The sequence below is a fragment of the Haliotis rufescens genome, unplaced genomic scaffold (genome assembly GCF_023055435.1).
Source record: "Haliotis rufescens isolate VD_foot unplaced genomic scaffold, xgHalRufe1.0.p SCAF_58, whole genome shotgun sequence".
NCBI lineage: Eukaryota > Metazoa > Mollusca > Gastropoda > Lepetellida > Haliotidae > Haliotis > Haliotis rufescens.
Window position 1 is genome coordinate 2,211,926 of NW_025964312.1, and position 19,145 is coordinate 2,231,070.

At 41.9% G+C, this 19,145-nt stretch overlaps 1 protein-coding gene across 1 annotated transcript; it reads left to right on the forward strand.

The window, feature by feature from the left end:
* The first annotated feature begins 1,733 nt into the window (after positions 1-1,733).
* On the forward strand, positions 1,734-18,675 carry LOC124149590 (sialin-like). The gene is made up of 11 exons (XM_046521274.2): positions 1,734-1,903; positions 3,536-3,783; positions 4,446-4,679; positions 5,798-5,885; positions 6,880-6,975; positions 8,431-8,564; positions 10,496-10,639; positions 11,063-11,195; positions 15,012-15,162; positions 17,057-17,147; positions 18,070-18,675. The coding sequence occupies exons 1-11, from the start codon at positions 1,852-1,854 to the stop codon at positions 18,508-18,510; spliced, it is 1,812 nt and encodes a 603-aa protein (XP_046377230.2). The 5' UTR covers positions 1,734-1,851; the 3' UTR covers positions 18,511-18,675.
* Positions 18,676-19,145: the final 470 nt, after the last annotated feature.

Sequence of the window (19,145 nt, forward strand, 5' to 3'; positions counted from 1 at the left end):
TACGGCAAGCATGGGTTGCTGAAGACCTATTCTACCTCGAAGACGAGCGAACGCTCTAACCACTAGGAAATACACTGTGCTATGACACATAATATTTATCCCCAAGGATAGAGACGACGCCTCGTCTGTCTGTTCGTCTGCCCGTCCGTAATTATTTCGTTTCCGGAGCGTAACTCTAAAAACCGTTTAATATTTTTCAACAAAAACTAACAGATATATCAAAGTACAACTAAAAAAAAACCCACAAGGCTTAGCTGAAACGCAGGTAGGTGTCATTTCCGGAGAAGAACCTAAACATTGTTAAATATTTTTCATCCAAACTTGGTACATATATTACTCGAGGGCTGAATATTTTTCTTTTTTTTTCTGTTTCCATGGCAACAGGTTGGACTTTGACTCATAGTGGTTCATAGTGGTGTGTTTGTCAGGACCATCTCTGGACCGCTTCCTTGGTCTAGTGATAGAGCGTCCGCCCGGAGAGCGGAAGGTCCGGGGTTCGATCCCCGGCTGCGTCATAAAGACATTAAAAGGTGGTACTTGTTGTTACCCTGTCTGGCGCTCGGCATTCAGGGGCTAAAACAAGGACTGGTCGGCTCGGAGTCAGTATACTGTGTCTGAGTGGGGTATTCATGTTAAACTGCGGCATGGTATCTCAGTGAGCTAGCACTATAAATCGGCATCAGTCCGGACTAGTACACACACACGAACGTGCATGCACGTCGCTATATAAGTGCAATAATCTTGGACGCGACGTTAAACCCAATTTCACCTCACCTCACCTCACCTCACCTCACTGGACCATCTCTAAAAGTAATAGGTACTCTTTCTTGAAACTGTGCACACACATATACCAGGTAGTCAACTGATGGCTTTTGCTATTTAGGGATTTTTAGAATTGATATTTTCTCTGTTTTCATGAAAACAAGTTTGATTTGGACTCAGTTCATATTGGTGTGTACGTGACATAGAAATACAAAGTTCCGAATCCCAATTCCATTGTTTTGATAGCTCAATAACCTCTCCATCAAGGTCAGATAACAGTCAGATTATTTGTTCTTTCGAATTTGTGATGACTCTTGTTTAAAGTGAAGTTCACACGAAAAAGGGTTTCCAATAGGCAAGGCCGGTCACATGACCGCAAAACTGACTTTCATGCCTTCACTTTCCGTTCAATCGTTTTTCACGAGACAGGATTCTCGAAATGACCACTGACTTCAACATTCCTGGGGAATTCCGTGTAAACGTCGTTAAAACGGTGAGTTAAATGGGTTTGACGTCGTTTTGAATAGTATTACAGTCATATCACGAAGTCAACTCAGTGTGGGACGAGGGGCGGTCGGGTAGCCCAGTGGTTAAAGCGTTTGCTCGTCACGCCGAAGACCCGGGTTCGATTCCCGACATGGGTACATTGTGTGAAGCCAATTTCTGGTGTCCCCCGCCGTGATATTGCTGGAATATTGCTAAAAGCGGCGTAAAACCATACTCACTCACTCACTCACTCACTCAGTGTGTGACGAAAACCAGAATTGACACAGTCCCACACATTCTTAACTTTAGTGAAACCCAGGAGGAAGGGCGTGGTCCTAACAAACCAAGATTCACAAACATGATGACTCCGGGCCTTCAACTCGATCCAGGCACGCATAAGGGACACGGCGAATTGAGTCGCCTGGGACGACAGGCCTCCCGTGTGTGTCCCCTAGTTAGAACAGAGAGGGTTAACATGAATGCATACATCAAAGGAACTTCACGTTGGTGTTGGTCATGCACAGACATGTGAAGATCATCCTCTAGCATGCCAGAGGACCACAACGTGTGCTGAGCTCCGACTGAGCACACTCCCCTGAAAGCATGGAGCCGGACATGCAGATACTGGACACCGGTCACTCACGACCGTCTAACGGTAAAGGGGAATACAGTCTCATATCAACCGATTTGCACATGTGTTATTAGTTTTTACTTGTAATGGGCGAGTGAGTGAGTGTGTGAGTGAGCATGGTGTTTACACCGCTTTCAGCAATATTCCAGCGATATCACGGGAAGGGTACTATCTAACATGAAAAGGACAATCTAAGTTTAGATGCATATAGAGTGAGTGAGTGTTATCTTCATGAGGGAGGAATGGGACTTTAAGAAGTTGAAAATGAGTGAATGAATGCATGAATGTTTAATGTCTCTCTCCCGATTTAATCGAAGTTATCAAGCGCTGTTAGAATCTACATTCCAACATGGCTACAAATGTAATTTAACGTTGATGATCCACAGCACCTTTGAAACACCTCTGTCCTGAATGCAGTTTAAATGTTTCAGAAAGATTTCAAATGCATCGATAATAATTCGCTGTGTGTAGACATTTTTCATTATTTGGACAGCTTATCTTAATTTCTAAACGTATTTTACCTCCACTAAATCTGTAGGTCATAATACAGACATGACAGAGCGAAAATTGAAACACTCATCTGAATGCTGATTTGCAATTAAACGCCGTGGTTGAGAGTGCGTCACGCTACTATCTTGTGTAGGCCTGCTGCATGTCAAAACTTTTGTGTCTGTCACTTCTCACTTTTTTCGCTTGTCACATTCTGAACGAGCAGGGGCGGTCGGGTAGCCTAGTGGTTAAAGCGTTCGCTCCTCACGACCCGGGTTCGATTCCCGACATGGGTACAATGTGTGAAGCCCATTTCTGGTGTCCCCCGCCGTGATATTGCTTGAATATTGCTAAAAGCGGCGTAAAACCATACTCACTCACTCACTCACTCACTCACTCTGAACGAGCAATGTGGCTGTGTGGAGCCCTGCTCTATAAGATTCATACAGTTTACTTTATTTTTTAAATTTCAAATTAATATAATGTATACAATTTACACAAATAGGTCTGCATTATAACGGTACTTTTAGTTAAATATAATACGCTGGAGAATAACCAGCGGTTAAAATATATTGTATATGAAAATCACTGAAAATCGATGATGACACTAGGTGCTCGCGAAAAGGGTAAGCATAACCTGCCCTGCCGGTATCCGTTGCCACTCACACAAATTGCTTTGTTGGCTGACGCCGCAGAACAGTATTCCTCCCATGCGACAGTACATTTATTATTATTAATAACGTCCTTTCGGGACCAGCTATTGGATATTTGATATTCAAAAATATGTCTTGCAACAATGTATATTTCGTGGCGGACAACTTTCTTTGTTCTCATCTCTCAGAAGCACACACAGACACGCACACGTACGCACGCACGCACGCACGCACACACACAGACAGAGACACACACTCACGCACGCACACACACACAGAGCGAGACACACACACGCATAGAGACACACGCACGCACACACAGAGAGACACACGCACGCACACACACACACAGACACACGCACGCACGCACTCACACACACACACTAATAGATGCATTGTTAAGCCTCATTTACTCATTATTTTTTTGTTGTTGAAATTTTTGTGTTGGGGTAAGAGGGGGGCTTTTAATCATGGTTGGTATCTTCGTGGTTTTTATCATCGAGTTTAATTTCAGACAAAGTTAACAATGACGACAACATATCCAAGATGGCCGCCAAGCCACGGCGTGAAGGATGCCGGTCCAAGTTTACGTCCTGTCGATGGCAGACTGGTTACCTGACGTTATTCTGCTCATTGCTGCTGTTTGCGTTCAGGCACTCGTTCAGCTTTGCTGTAGTGTGCATGGAAACAGGCAACGTTGGCGGCAGCAACATCACAGGGACATACAATACAACTGATAGCAGTGCCGGTGCCAGTGTCAACGTTGGTTAACACTATATGCGATTTATTCCATTTGAACTTTATACCAATTGTTTCTAATTGCAACGTTATTTGCAGAGACTGGACGCCTGTATTAGTTGATTTGTTTCACCCAAATTGCACTTTAAATACGCGATGCCTCTATGCTTAGCCAAACAAGATTTTACTAATAAACATTGAACTGTAATGATATTATATATGAAAATATAAAACGTGTTTTGGTGTGTATTAAAACTCATTATTTTTTACAAAAACGTAATGGCATTGATAAGATTTTTTTATGATGAATAAAATCGATTCAATAAATAAGTTCATTTGGGTTGAACGCATCTGTGAACAGTATTTCAGCGATATTGTGTGAATGCGGGAAGAGATATAATCACTCGTGATTATCTGCGGAAACAGATTCCGTGGCAAATAGTGGTGAAAAGTATACGAATGGATCATGGATGACACCAGGTGTTCGCGAAAAATAACGTGAATATTTATGTCTTCATTTAAAGTAAAATAGTGTCTTCTGTTTAATCTTTACTGCACCCAAAACAAAGATCACATATGTGTCATCTCTATCAGCACATGCTCGTAAAGGTTTAAATCTGTTCTCTGACAATGTCACGATCAGACAATGACTATTATTACGTAGATTTCCATTCTTTCCCCTACAGATTGTCAACCCGTATATCCCTGCTGACCTCCGAGGTTTGGTGCTTTCCTGCTACTTCTACGGGTATCTATGGACGCCTCTGATTGGTGGATATCTCGCTGCTAGATTTGGGCCGAAGCTTATGATTGGTCTATCTATGGCGGTGTCTGTGGTTGTCATGGTGCTCCTGCCAATCAGCATCCGGACTAATGTGTACATTACCGTAGCCCTGCGTGTTGCCATGGGGTTTGCTTCGGTAGGGAACACATGACAGATCTAGGCATATTCTACACGAGTGAGTGAGAGAGAGAGAGAGAGAGAGAGAGAGAGAGAGAGAGAGAGAGAGAGAGAGAGAGAGAGAGAGAGTGTGTGTGTGTGTGTGTGTGTGTATGTGTGCGCGTATGTGTATATATATATATAGCACAGTAAAGTTCTAACTCTCAGGCACAACATAGTAATAATTAAATAAGTGGAGTAAGATTGAACAGAGTTTTAATAGTCTAGCGCTTTCAACTCGTATGTGTGTATGTGTGTGTGTGTGTGTGTGTGTGTGTGTTTGCGAATGTGGTGGAGAACACGTTAAATCATGTGTTGTTGGGAAAGGTATTAACTAACCCAATGTAGTTCACAAGAGCCGATTATTGCGATTTATTACAGTATGTGATTGTTTGTTTGTTTGTTGTTTAACGCCGCACTCAGTTATATTCCATCTATATGACGGCCGTCTGTAAATAATCGAGTCTTGACCAGACAATCCAGTGATTGACATCATGAGCACCGATCCACGCAACTGGGATCGATGACATGCATCAACCTAGTCGGCGAGCCTGACCACCAGACCCCGTTAGTCGCCTCTTACAAGCATAGTCGCCTTTTACGGCAAGAATGGGTTGCTGAAGACCCATTCTACCCCAGATTTTCACGGGTTGATATGTACAGTATGTGACCTGGGCTCAGTTCTGCAAAAAGCCACGAGAGTGCTAGAATAACCGTAAGTCGTTCTTAAAGTAATGGAGTAACGATCGTTTTAATGCTGAGATCGCTTTGTGGAACGGGGCCCAGGCTGTCATCGGTCCCTTGTCATCGGTCTTTGTTCATGCTGCTAACCACAGGATGGCGTTGATCAGGCGTGATTAATTACAGACTGCCTTGGTAATGCTAGAATCAATGCCGTAGCCAGCCGGGGGCCGGGAAAGGGCAGTCTCCCCCCTCCCCCCCCCCCCCCCGGATTTATAGAAAAACCCAGTTTTATTTGAATCATGAAAATACAAGCCTGAGTCGTTGCTGATTCTTCACAGGCCGCAGTTTTATATTCATGTATGCAGCGTAAACTGCAAACGAAAACAAATTTGTATTTACAATTATTTATTTCAGGGAGTTATACTGCCATCACAGCAAGTATTATGGTCAAACTGGGCCCCCATTTCGGAAAAGGCTCAACTTGCTGCGACATCAAATTCAGGTAATGATATTATTAAATGGGGCCGTGTGCAGCAGCTGTGGCGTGCATGGAGACAGGGCTGTATGGAATCCCAGAAGGGACATAGTCGCGTTGTCTCTTTGTCGTCCTTGGTAAAAATATTATTCAAAGCGCGACAATGCGACAAATAAGACCAAATGTTTCGTCGTATTGTCGGGTTTGGGTTAATTTTGACATTTGTTTGCTTTGTTTTTGCAAGGGCGACAGCGCGACAATGTCCCTTCTAGGATTCCATAGGATTGACTTATAGAATTCCATTCGGCACCACTCGCCCCTTTCCGTAACCTGCAAGAAGACTCGCAATTCGGCTTGTCCCGGAATAACAGGAGTTGGTCACGAATGCTAGAATTCTCCTCCTTCATTCTTTCTGTGGGGGATTTCGGTGCCGGTGTTGGTGCCTGTATCAGGCCAGGTCCATGGATTTAAAGAACGACTCATGAAGTCAAAAGTCTACAGTGTAGATAAAGGACGATCTTTGAAACCCTCCTTCGCAGCCCGGGTGGTCCAGTCGTGTAAGGCGCCGCGATTCGCTGTGCAGAGTTGCGTCCCTTGGGCACGCATGAAACCTATGATCGAATCCCGGTTCGCCCCGATTATGTTTTTAGGTGTGTCAGCACCATACCCGTGCTCGTGGGTTTCACCGAAGTGGTAAACGTCTGAGACCTGCATCACTTCGGGCTTTCCTCCCAAATTAAACTGGCATGCCGCGATATAACTGGAATACTGTTAAAAACGGCTTTAAACCCAGCACACTCACTCACTGAAACCCTCTTTCGTTAATGCGCGCCCCTGAAAGTGACATCACCGTTTTAAACATTGACATAGCTTTTGCTGTTTACTTTTGCGATACTGGTGTTATCTGTATATAGTTATAGTCATTGGTAATTGTTATATTTGCGTTTCTACAACTACCCCTGTCGCTTCATTTTTGTATTTACCCAATTGTACAGCTTAGAAACGCTGTGGTATACTGCAGGTGTGAACCTTGGCAGCATCGTGGCGACTGCCATCTCCGGGTTCATTTGTCAGATACCAGTGGATGAAGGATGGCCTCTCACTTTCTACACATATGGTAAGTTAAATACAGGGGCGAAACTACCATTGTAGCAGAAAAACAATTGCTTACGCCTAAAAAAAACCATTATGTTTTTACACATAAAACAACACAATTTCTTTTATAAATAAACCTCAATTTACCATCTATGCAGTAAATTATTAATTCAAAATCTACACGGTTGACCCAGATATTTATTCTCAACTTGAAAACGGAATCTTTACGCAGTTTAGAATTTTAGTGGGAGATGGTTCGTGACGTAAACAAACCGCGCTCTCACAATTATTTTTATCATAATGATAGGTCGGCTCGCGTTAAGATATGAAAATAAATAAATAAAAAACCATCACATACTACAAATGAACATGTAAAAACACATAAAAATACTGTTATCGATTAGTTTTAATGTTTAAATTTCATTTGTTAGCATAGATGTTTCTTGAATGAAAGTCGTAAATGTGTTGGTGAAACACACACACACACATATATATATATATATATATATATATATATATATATATATATATACTACTTATACAAAATTATAATAAATAAATTATTAATACTTGTTACAAATAAAATCTAACATAAACGGTCCCAAAATGCAGTAGATAGCGTTTAAGATGCCCCCCAAAACCCGCCATTTCGCTAGAATTGTTAGGATCCTGTATTTGATGTCATTTTCTTTTCATAATTACCAGATTTCTTTATGACATTTATCAACATTTATCAACAAAAGTAATTCAATGAATGAGTGAGTTTGGTATAACGCCGCTGGGGACAGTAGTTCCGTTACTTCACGGCGTGCCAGCTTGGTGTGAAAGATGATCCACCTCATAGACGTTTACCACCGTGGTGTTCCCTGAAGAGCCGGGTTAGAATTGGCCTTGAGAAACTTATTCACGTCGCAAGATGTGACTTACGGGATTGGGTGGTCAGGTTCGCTGACTTGGTTGATGTATGTCGTCGTATCCCAGTTGCGTATAGATCGAAGCTCATGACGTCGATCTCTGGATTGTCTGGTCCAGATTCGATTATTTACAGACCGCCATCATATATCTTGAATACTGCTGAATGCGGCGTTAAAGAACAACAAAAATAAAATTTGTTTTGCTAAAAACACGGGCCTGACACGTCTCTGGCACAGACACACAAAAGTTATAAGCAGGACGAGCTAGCGGATCCTTGGACGGAAACCAATTCAATCAGATTAATCAAGTTAATTAAATTTAACAATAATAAATATAAAAGTAATAAATAATAATAGAAATAAATTGTCAATTTAAGAGAATAACCAGTCTAGGTTATCTGCCGTAACAGATTCCATTTGGCGTAAAGGGCAAAATAGCTGTCAAAATTATATGAATGGACCACCGAAAATCAATGATGAACCCAGGTGTTCGTGAAAAGGGTAGGCATGTCCTTCCGCACCGGTAGTCATCCCACACGCAGGATTTTGCTTTTTTGTGTCAGCTGGAGCGGGTGTGATGTGGCTGGTATTGTGGCTGCTGTTCGTGCACGATGCTCCAGAGCGTCATCCCAGATGCTCCAAGGACGAAAAGCAGCGCATCTACTATGGCAAGACCTCAATCAAGTCCTCATCTAAGGTCAATATACATGTAGACTTTACATAAATGAGTTGAACAACAGAAAAAGTTCATACTCGTACACTGAATCTCTCACTCAGTGGAGACAGCCTCCGTGGTCTAGTGGTGGAGCGTCCGCCCGGAGAGCGGAAGGTCCGGGTTTTGATCTCCGACTGGGTGATACCAAAAGACGTTAAAAGATGGTACTTGTTGTAAGTGGGGTATTCATGTTAAACTGCGGCATGGTATTTCAATGGGCTAGCACTTTAAATCGGCATCAGTCCGAACTAGTACAAGTGGCCCCATACACACACGTGCAAGCACGTCGCTATATAAGTCCAATAATCTTGGACGCGACGTTAAACCCCATTTCACATCACCTCACTCAGTGTAATCCCAGAACAACGCCACTTTGTCATCTTACGACAATGCGGTCGTAGCTCCTACACTTAACACACACGAACGCAGAGATAGCCGATGCGTACAAGCCAAAGCGTGACAGTGTATGCACGTGTTTCGGAGGGTAACTGGTCAAGGCTCTACGCGTACAGTTGACATTCAAAGATCTCGGTATGAAGTTAACATTTGAAACAAGGATCGATTATTACAGTTTGTGTTAGTCAGTATTTTCTCATTTATTATACGCCCTTGTTCTAGCTTTCTCGTCAGTATTGAAATGCTCTAGCAACATAATTAATGTTCAATGCTCTTGGTCTTAGTCTTAGTCTTAGCTATCTATTGAATATGCATTGATCAGGCTATCATGTCAAAGGTTTGGCACAAGGCAATAAATACTCAAAGCTCTAGCTGGTCAGCGTTCAGTGTTCTAGCTATCTAGTCAGCGTTCAATGTTCTAGCTATCTAATCAGTGTTCAAGATTCTGGCTATCTAGTCAGTGTTCAAGGCCCCAGCTATCTAGTCAGTGTTCAAGGCTCCAGCTATCTAGTCAATATTCTACGCTCTAGCAATCTAGTCGATATTCAAGGCTCAAGTTATCTAGTATTCAATGCTCTATGTAACTAGTCAATATCCAAGGCTCTATGTATCTGGTCAATATTCAAGGATCTAACTATCTAGTCAATATTTAAGGCTCAAGTTTTCTAGTATTCAAGGCTCTATGTACCTAGTCAATATCCAAGGCTCTGTGTATCTAGTCAACGGTCAAGGCTCTAGGTATCTAGTCAATATTCAAGGATCTAACTATCTAGTGAATTTTTAAGGGTCTAGCTATCTAATCAATATCTAAGGCTCTAGGTGTCTAGTCAATATTCAGGCTCTATCTATCTCTCAATATTCAAGGCTCTAGCTATCTTGCCACAATTCAAGTGTCTAACTATCTGGTCAATATTCAAGGCTCTAGCTATCTAGTCAAAATTCAAGGCTCTAACTATCTAGTCAGTATTCAAGGATCTAGCTATCTAGTCAATATTCAAGGCGCTGGCTTTCTAGTCAATCTTCAAGGCTCTAGCTATCTAGTCAAAATTCAAGGCTCTAACTATCTAGTCAATGTTCAAGGGTCTAGCTATCTTGTCAATATCCAAGGCTCTAGCAATCTGTATATTTTTCAAGGGAGTAGCTATCTTGTCAATATCCAATGATCAATTTATCTAGTATTCAATGAACAAGCTATCTAGTCAATATTCAAGGTTCTGGCTATCAAGGCAAAATTTAAGACTATAGATATCTAGTCAATACTCAAGAATCAAGGTAATGATTAAATATTCAAAGCGGCCGACCATTCCATATTATGTTTGAGGCCTGGGATTCTTTGAATTGGAAAAAAGGGAGTTTTTAAGCGCCGAATGAAAGAATGTATTGCCTTGTCGTTCCGGTACATGGCTTATGCCCTAGGCTTATATCCCCATTCGCCTGATACATCTTGATTTAACCAAAAATTAATAGCGATTCGAGCGGAGTTGTACTAAACTGACTCACTCACCCTGTCCCGACAGCCTCTGCCGTGGAGGAAGACGTTCCGCTCCTTGCCGTTCTGGGCCCTGGTCGTCAACCACGTGTCGCACTCCTGGATCATGTCTTCAATACAAACCTTCCTGCCCATGTACATGAACGATGTCCTCAAGTTCGAAATAAGCGCGGTAAATAACACACAAAAGACTGTTATTTCAGAATACTTGTCTATCTCGAGTTCCTAGATTTTTTAATTATTTATTTATTTTTTTATTTATATTTATTTATTTATTTATTTATTTATTTATTTATTTATTTATTTATTTATTTTTCTTTTTTTGTAATTTATTATTTTATCTATATTTTATCATTATTGTCGTCAAGCTGCGAATAGCTGCAAGATTGCTTATGCGGCGTTCAGCAATATTCACTCACCCACTCATTATTGTCGTAATTATTATTATTTTCAAAAAATGTCTGGAAGGACATAATTAATATTTTTATTATTAATATTGGTATTGTTTTTGGTAATGTTATCTGATTTTTATTATATCATTCTAAAATTATACTTGGATTCCTGGTACGTGATGCAACGATTTTTGACCCAACAGAACGGCATCCTGTCATCACTCCCGTACATTGGTCGTTTCTTCGGCGGCCTCTGTTTTGCGTACCTCGCCGACCTCGTGCTACAGAAGACGGCCCTCAGCGTCACAGTCAACAGGAAGATATTCCAGACACTAGGTATACGACTACTACTACTACTACTACTACTACTACTACTACTACTAGTACTACTACTACCACTACTACTACTACCACTACTACTACTACTACTACTACTAATAATAATAATGGAGGCTCTTCATGATAGAATTGTATTGTGCACTTTTACACACATTTATTTGTCTGATGATCCTCTTGTGAAGCATGTCAAGACTCAAGATGAAAACAAGGCATTCCACAGTTTTCTTTAAGAGCCAAGGATGTGAGACATAATCTCAATGTCAATGTTGATTTTGTTGATGGTTCTGTACTGCTGGATCTAGCTCTGTGTGAAGCTGATCCACAACGATTTGTAACTATGGATGAAACCCGGGTTCACCACTTCCAGCTTGAGTCCAGACAACAATCAAACAAGTGGAAGCTTTTGACATGACCACCACGAAAAAAGGCAAAGACTGTCCCATCAGCTGGAAAGGTCATGACCTTCGTGTCCTGGGATGCCGAGGCTCTCGTTATGTGCCATCATCGTCATATTACGCTGCATTTTGGGGTCACATACGGGATCAAGTTAAGACTGGGGCGGTTCGCTCGTCACGCCGAAGACCCGGGTTAGATTCCCGACATGGGTACAATGTGTGAAGCCCATTTCTGGTGTCCCCCGCCGTGATATTGCTAAAAGTGGCGTAAAATCAAACTCACTCACTCAAATTAAGACGAATTAAGAGACAAGGGAAGGTGAGAAAAGATGTGCTCATCATCAGGACCATGCACCAGCGTACAAATCATGCATTGCCATGGTTACAATCCACAAGAGTGGTTCTGAACTCATTCAGCACCCACCTTATTCTCCTGATCTGGCTCCGTCAGACTTCCATCTGTTCCCAAACATGAAGAAAGCTCTAGATCTGAATTTCTTTAGTGCTGGAGAAGTGGAATGGTGCCATTCGAATGATGACGTCACACCAACTGTTGAGAACTTTTTGAATTGCGAAGAGAAGGGTAGAATCCCTCCCATATCGTTGAAAAGGTGTGTCAATGTGGAAGGTGATTATGTTGAAAATAAATAATTTTAATGACTTTCGGTCAAGTCTTTCTATTTGAGGCTCACAACTTATCAATCAACCCTTGACGATATACTGACAATGTGTTGTACAATGTATGTATACATTGACAATGTGCTACACAAGAGGTATGCGAAGGCAGGTCAAAAACTTATAAGCCTAACAAAGAAAACCAACAATTTTAAAAGTGTTTTTAATTTTATTTTTCAACACAATCTCCCTGCTTTTCAAAACAATTCTCATATCGATAGTGAAGCTTTTCAGTTCCAGTCAGGAAAACGTTTTCTGAAACCACCCTGAAAAATCCATTCACGGCGCCTTGTGGTCATCGTTGTCGTCATAGCGCTTTCCATGAGGGTGATCTTTCAGTTAAGGAAACAGATGGAAATCACTTAGTGCCAAGCCTGGCGAGTATGGAGAGTGAGGAAGCACTTCGAATCCACATTGTCGCACGGCAGCCTTTGCAGGTCGAGAGGTGTGTGAAAAGGCATTGTCATGAAGTAGTAGGACTCCAGCAGTCAGCATTCCTCTCCGTTTTTCTTTGATATGATCTCTCAGGCGATAACGCAAATCAGCATAGCAGACACCGGTTATCGTCTTTTGACTTTCTAAGTAATCATCCAGGATCACACACTTTGTGTCCCAGAATACAGTGGCCATAACTATCTTCACTGATCTTGAAGACCTGAATTTCTTTGATGCCGGAGAAGTGGAATGGTGCCATTCCATGGATTGACGTTTTGACTCGGGATCATAGTGGCATACCAATGTTTCATCACCCTTTACTAATCCCTTTTTGAATATGACGTAATCCTCCTTAATTAGCTCTAAATCTTCTCTGGCAATGTCAGTTATTTCTTTCCTTAAGATCAGAATTTAGAAACTATGGCACCCAACAAGCAGATATATTATTCATCTGTAAATGTTCATGAATAGGTTTCAGTGGAAACATGGCTTAGACCTGTGTCTTCCTAAAGTTCATCAATGGTAATACGTCTATCTGATAGTATAAGTTTTTTTCTATCTCATTTTTTTAATCTTCATTGATAGAAGTCATCATCAAGGCTTGATCTCTCCAGCCTTAAACATAGCTGACCAACGTTTAACAGTGGAATAGCTAGGGCACTTATCCCAATACACTTGTCACATATGGTCATGAAGTTCTTTGAAGTCAAAAACTTGATGACTGCTCGTTACTCGTTCTATTCCATTTCTGTGTCCATTTGGACCCCTATCACGTTCAACTGACTGTCACTAAGAAACAAACGGCCCCAACAGACCAAACATACTTGCAATGTACTACTCACACACTGTACTACATTGACTAGTTCACTTTGTTATGGCCTATAGTTAAAAGTTAGTCAGGATTAGAACTTTTTGACCAGCTCTCGTATACTGACAATGTGCCACACTATATTAATATAACAATGTCACACTACATGTATATTGACAATGTGTCGCCCAATAGGAATATCGATTTATTTTTGTCAAGGATAAATCAGGTCTGAATCCTAGTAAGAGTTCAAAGATTTAAAAGACGCAAGCTCCGAGATTTTCTTCCGAAGATAAGCGTTTTAAACCGAGTGTTTTATCGAAAACGTATAAACACACTTTTTATCTTTTAATTATTGAATACCTATGTACATATTTTTTATAAACGTAAACGGTCGCCGAGAATAATAAGCGATGTCATGGGTTCGATTTCTAGCAGCGGGTATTATTTTAAGAATAGTTAATGAGAAGATAAAGTTCTCACGGTGTTATATATACTCCATCATTATTTAAGGTGAGGTGAAATGGGGTTTGACGTCGCGTCCAAGATTATTGCACTTATATAGCGACGTGCATGTACGTGTGTGTGTTTGTGTTTGTGGCTGCTTGTACTAGTCCGGACTGATGCTGATTTATAGTGCTAGCACACTGAGATACCATGCCGCAGTTTAACATGAATACCCCACTCAGACACAGTATACTGACTCCGAGCCGACCAGTCCTTGTTTTAGCCCCCTAATGCCGAGCGCCAGACAGGGTAACAACAAGTACCATCTTTAAACGTCTTTTTGTATAACGCGGCCGGGGATCGAACCCTGGACCTTCCGCTCTCCGGGCGGACGCTCTACCACTAAACCACGGAGGCGGTCTCGTTTTTTAAGGGACACATAGGTATGTGGGGTGTAAAACTTGTACATAGGTCAAGAAGCGTAACTAGGTCTGAGAGGCGCGGTCGGGTAGCCTAGTGGTTAAAGCGTTCGCTCGTCACGCTGAAGACCCGGGTTCGATTCCCGACATGGGTACAATGTGTGAAGCCCATTTCTGGTGTCCCCCGCCGTGATATTGCTGGAATATTGCTAAAAGCGGCGTAAAACCATACTCACTCACTCACTCACTCACTCACTCACCCACCCACCCACCCACTCACTCACTCACTCACTCACTCGGTTTGAGTATGTTGGCAATGTGATAACAAGTGGAAGAAAATGCTTTTTAGGCCTATGTCACACTCATTGGGTTTTTGTTTTATGAAACTGGAAAAATGTCCGACTGTTAAAAGCAAAGAAAAGTGCAAGGTTGAAGGTGATGGAAAGAGCTCCCCCAAACCCAGGGCTGAAAACAACCATTGGTTTAGCCCATGCACGTGCAATATGTGTCAAGTCACATTCAATGTGGGTATAAAATGGTTCATTCCAGAACCTACAGAACTCTTGAAAGTTAATATTGACGTCACAGGAAGTTTATAAAGACGTTACAGTTTATAGATTTATGAAATGTACAGGTACATTTGTGCCGGGAGGGTTGCTGATTGGCCTCAGCTACCTGACCTCTGACCAGAGAATGTTGGCAGTAGGGCTGATGGTGATCACCATGACAACACAGGCCTTCACCATGGCTTCCTTCAGGGTCAACCACCTCGATATAGCGCCGAGGTGAGCTAAACAAGCACACATAAGAACATTGACGTACTGGTATGTTTCAGGTATGATGGTGTGGTATGATTCGTGTATAATGGTGTGGTATGTTTCATGTATAATGGTGTGGTATGACGTTCTGGTATAATGGTGTGGTATGTTTCAGGTATAATGGTGTATGTTTCATGTATAATGGTGTGGTTAGTTTCAGGTATGATGGTGAGGTATGACGTTCTGGTATAATGGTGTGGTATGTTTCAGGTATAATGGTGTGGTATGACGTTCTGCTATGACGTTCTGGTATGTTTCAGATATAATTTTGAGGCATGTTTCAGGTTATGTTTAAGGTATAATGGTGTGGCATGTTTCAGGTATAATGGTGTGGTATGTTTCAGGTAGGATGGTGTGGTATGTTTCAGGTATATGATGGGGTATGTTTCAGGTAGGATGGTGTGGTATGTTTCAGGTATAATGTTGTGGTATGTTTCAGGTATATGATGTGGTATGTTTCAGGTATATGGTGAGGTATATTTCAGGTATAATGGTGTGGTATGTTTCAGGTATATGGTGTGCTATGTTTCATGTATAATGGTGTGGTATGTTTCAGGTATAATGGTGTGGTATGTTTCAGGTATAATGTTGTGGTATGTTTCAGGTATAATGGTGTGGTATGTTTCATGTATAATGTTGTGGTATGTTTCATGTATAATGGTGTGGTATGTTTCAGGTATAATGTTGTGGTATGTTTCAGGTATAATGGTGTGGTATGTTTCAGGTATATGGTGTGGTATTTTTCAGGTATAATGGTGTGGTATGTTTCAGGTATAATGGTGTGGTATGTTTCAGGTATATGGTGAGGTATGTTTCAGGTATAATGGTGTGGTATGTTTCAGGTATAATGGTGTGGTATGTTTCAGGTATATGGTGTGGTATGTTTCAGGTATAATGGTGTGGTATGTTTCAGGTATAATGGTGTGGTATGTTTCAGGTATATGGTGTGGTATGTTTCAGGTATAATGGTGTGGTATGTTTCAGGTATAATGGTGTGGTATGTTTCAGGTATAATGGTGTGGTATGTTACAGGTATATGGTGTGGTATGTTTCAGGTATAATGGTGTGGTATGTTTCAGGTATAATGGTGTGGTATGTTTCAGGTATAATGGTGTGGTATGTTTCAGGTATAATGTTGTGGTATGTTTCAGGTATATGGTGTGGTATGTTTCAGGTATATGGTGTGGTATGTTTCAGGTATAATAGTGTGGTATATTTCAGGTATAATGGTGTGGTATGTTTCTGGTATAATGGTGTGGTATGTTTCAGGTATAATGGTGTGGTATGTTTCAGGTATATGGTGTGGTATTTTTCAGGTATAATGGTGTGGTATGTTTCAGGTATAATGGTGTGGTATGTTTCAGGTATATGGTGTGGTATGTTTCAGGTATAATGGTGTGGTATGTTTCAGGTATAATGGTGTGGTATGTTTCAGGTATATGGTGTGGTATGTTTCAGGTATAATGGTGTGGTATGTTTCAGGTATAATGGTGTGGTATGTTTCACGTATAATGGTGTGGTATGTTTCAGGTATAATGGTGTGGTATGTTTCATGTATAATGCTGTGGTATATTTCAGGTATATGATGTGGTATGTTTCAGGTATATGGTGAGGTATATTTCAGGTATAATGGTGTGGTATGTTTCAGGTATAATGGTGTGGTATGTTTCAGGTATAATGGTGTTGTATATTTCAGGTATATGGTGTGGTATGTTTCAGGTATATGGTGTGGTATATTTCAGGTATAATGGTGTGGTATGTTTCAGGTATAATGGTGTGGTATGTTTCAGGTATAATGGTGTGGTATGTTTCAGGTATATGGTGTGGTATGTTTCAGGTATAATGGTGTGGTATGTTTCAGGTATGCTGGCCAGGTGATGGGCTTCACCCTGACGTGTGGGTGCTGTGCAGCCATCATATCCCCCCTCGTCATCTCCGCCATGACAATAGATGTAAGAGGCCCGTAGAAATTAATATTCTGTAAAAATAAATCTGGATTCTGAAAAATCAAGTTTGTAAAACAGTTCAAATGATAAACAAGCACTTTCTCGTTTAATCAGGAGCATACAAAATGCTTCAATGTTTATAGTCAATGTAAAGCGTATAACAAAGGACACGTTGTTGATCTTACAGTATCTATGCATTCAAAACAATAACAGATAATTTCATATACACCTATTATTAGATCGGGTAGTACTTCGAAGGCCTGGGGAGGTGCTACTCGCTGTTCAGAGTTGCGTCCCTTAGACATGCTAGGATCCGGTGATAGTGGGTTCGAATTCTAGCTTTGCCCCGCTTATGACACTGGTGTGTCAGCACCATAATTAACGTACTGGTGGGTATCAACAAAGTGGCACACGATCCAGCTGCATCACTTCGGGCATTCCTACCACATCAAACTAACTCGCCACGGTATAACTGGAATACTGTTAAAGGGGAATTATAGCCCCAACTATTAAACACTCACTCTCAGAGTTGATGTATGAACTATGCTTTTGTCTTCTCTTATAAACAACGCCCTGTGACTGTCGTAAGAGTGAAATGAGGATCTCGTGGTTATCACGTGATCTGTCTGATCGGCATCGCGCCCCGACGGCGTGGGTGGTTGCTCTTCCGGTTCGCTTGGCCTAGGCTCGACTATTTGAGTGAGTATGGTTTTACGCCGCTTTTAGCAATATTACAGCAATATCAAGGCGGCTGACACCAGAAATGGGCTCCCACATTGTACCCATGTGCGGAACGATCCCAGACCTTCGGCGTGAATAGCGAACGCTTTAACCACTAGGCTACCCTACCGCTCCTCGAGAAGGTGAAGGTCACTGTCATATAGCTTGACGCCACGTAAAACAACGTTCATTTACTCAAATGTTCCAGAGAACACGGGAACAGTGGCAGCGGGTGTTCTTCCTGACAGCGGGTATCGTCATGGCCGCTGACGTTGTCTTCCTCGTCTTTGGCAGCGGAAAGGAACAGGACTGGGCCAAGGAGGTCCCTACTGACGTCATCCCCTCCGTCACTTCCGGTGTCGACGTCTCATCGACTAGTACGACAGGTGCCCAGAACAGGAACAAAGGAACTGAAACACCAGAAGACGACACTGCACGCCGTCAACGTTCATTTGAAACGTCGGATCTGAACACGTCGATAAATGGAGTAATCAACGCCGGGTTTGACCTCTCTGGTGACTTGGGCGACAAAACAAGCCACGGACCGGGGATCATTGTCTCCGATTCACGTGAATCAAGGAGTGAGTCATGCGATGACGGAGCGGTCAGTAACCATGGTAACAGCTCTCAACAAGTAACTCGGCTTTAATTCCTGAGATTTAATAGAATTGATATGCAGTGCGGATGAGTGATGATATCTCCTCGTGGTTACCGTAACAAGAGAGAGACGTGATGCCATCGTCCGCCGTGATTGGTGCCATAATTCCTCTCTGTAGAACCTAGATTAAATGTTACAAATAAAGATAAAACTGTCTCATTTTGTTTGGTTTCCTTTCCTTTACGTTCTTAACATTTGGAAAGGTCAGTGCCCTGGTTGATATAAAATGGTATTCCTTTATTGATTTGCTGTTTGAATTGCATGGGTTCAAACCATTCATCTGACGTCACACCGAACAGAGGGACGGTCGGGTAGCCTAGTGGTTAAAGCGTTCGCTCGTCACGCCGAAGACCCGGGTTCGATTCCCGACATGGGTACAATGTGTGAAGCCCATTTCTGGTGTCCCCCGCCGTGAAATTGCTGGAATGTTGCTAAAAGCGGCGTAAAACCATACTCACTCACTCACTCACACCGAAAAGACAAGGTCAACCGTCACGCGATTCTTGCCGGAAAGACCAAATGTACCTCTATCTCATCTAGTGTTTCGTCATATTCGATGCTCACACTATCGACCACTGGTTTTGATGCTCAACGAGTTCTTAAATCTTACAGGAAACTGGATGAGA

What these genes read in the sequence shown, in the direction of transcription:
- LOC124149590 (XM_046521274.2), top strand. Translation starts at nt 1,852, where the DNA reads ATGGAGCCGGACATGCAGATACTGGACACCGGTCACTCACGACCGTCT. An exon ending in TGCTGCGACATCAAATTCAG is followed by an intron (nt 5,886 to 6,879) that starts GTAATGATATTA and finishes GGTATACTGCAG; the next exon opens with GTGTGAACCTTGGCAGCATC. An exon ending in CACCTCGATATAGCGCCGAG is followed by an intron (nt 15,163 to 17,056) that starts GTGAGCTAAACA and finishes GGTATGTTTCAG; the next exon opens with GTATGCTGGCCAGGTGATGG.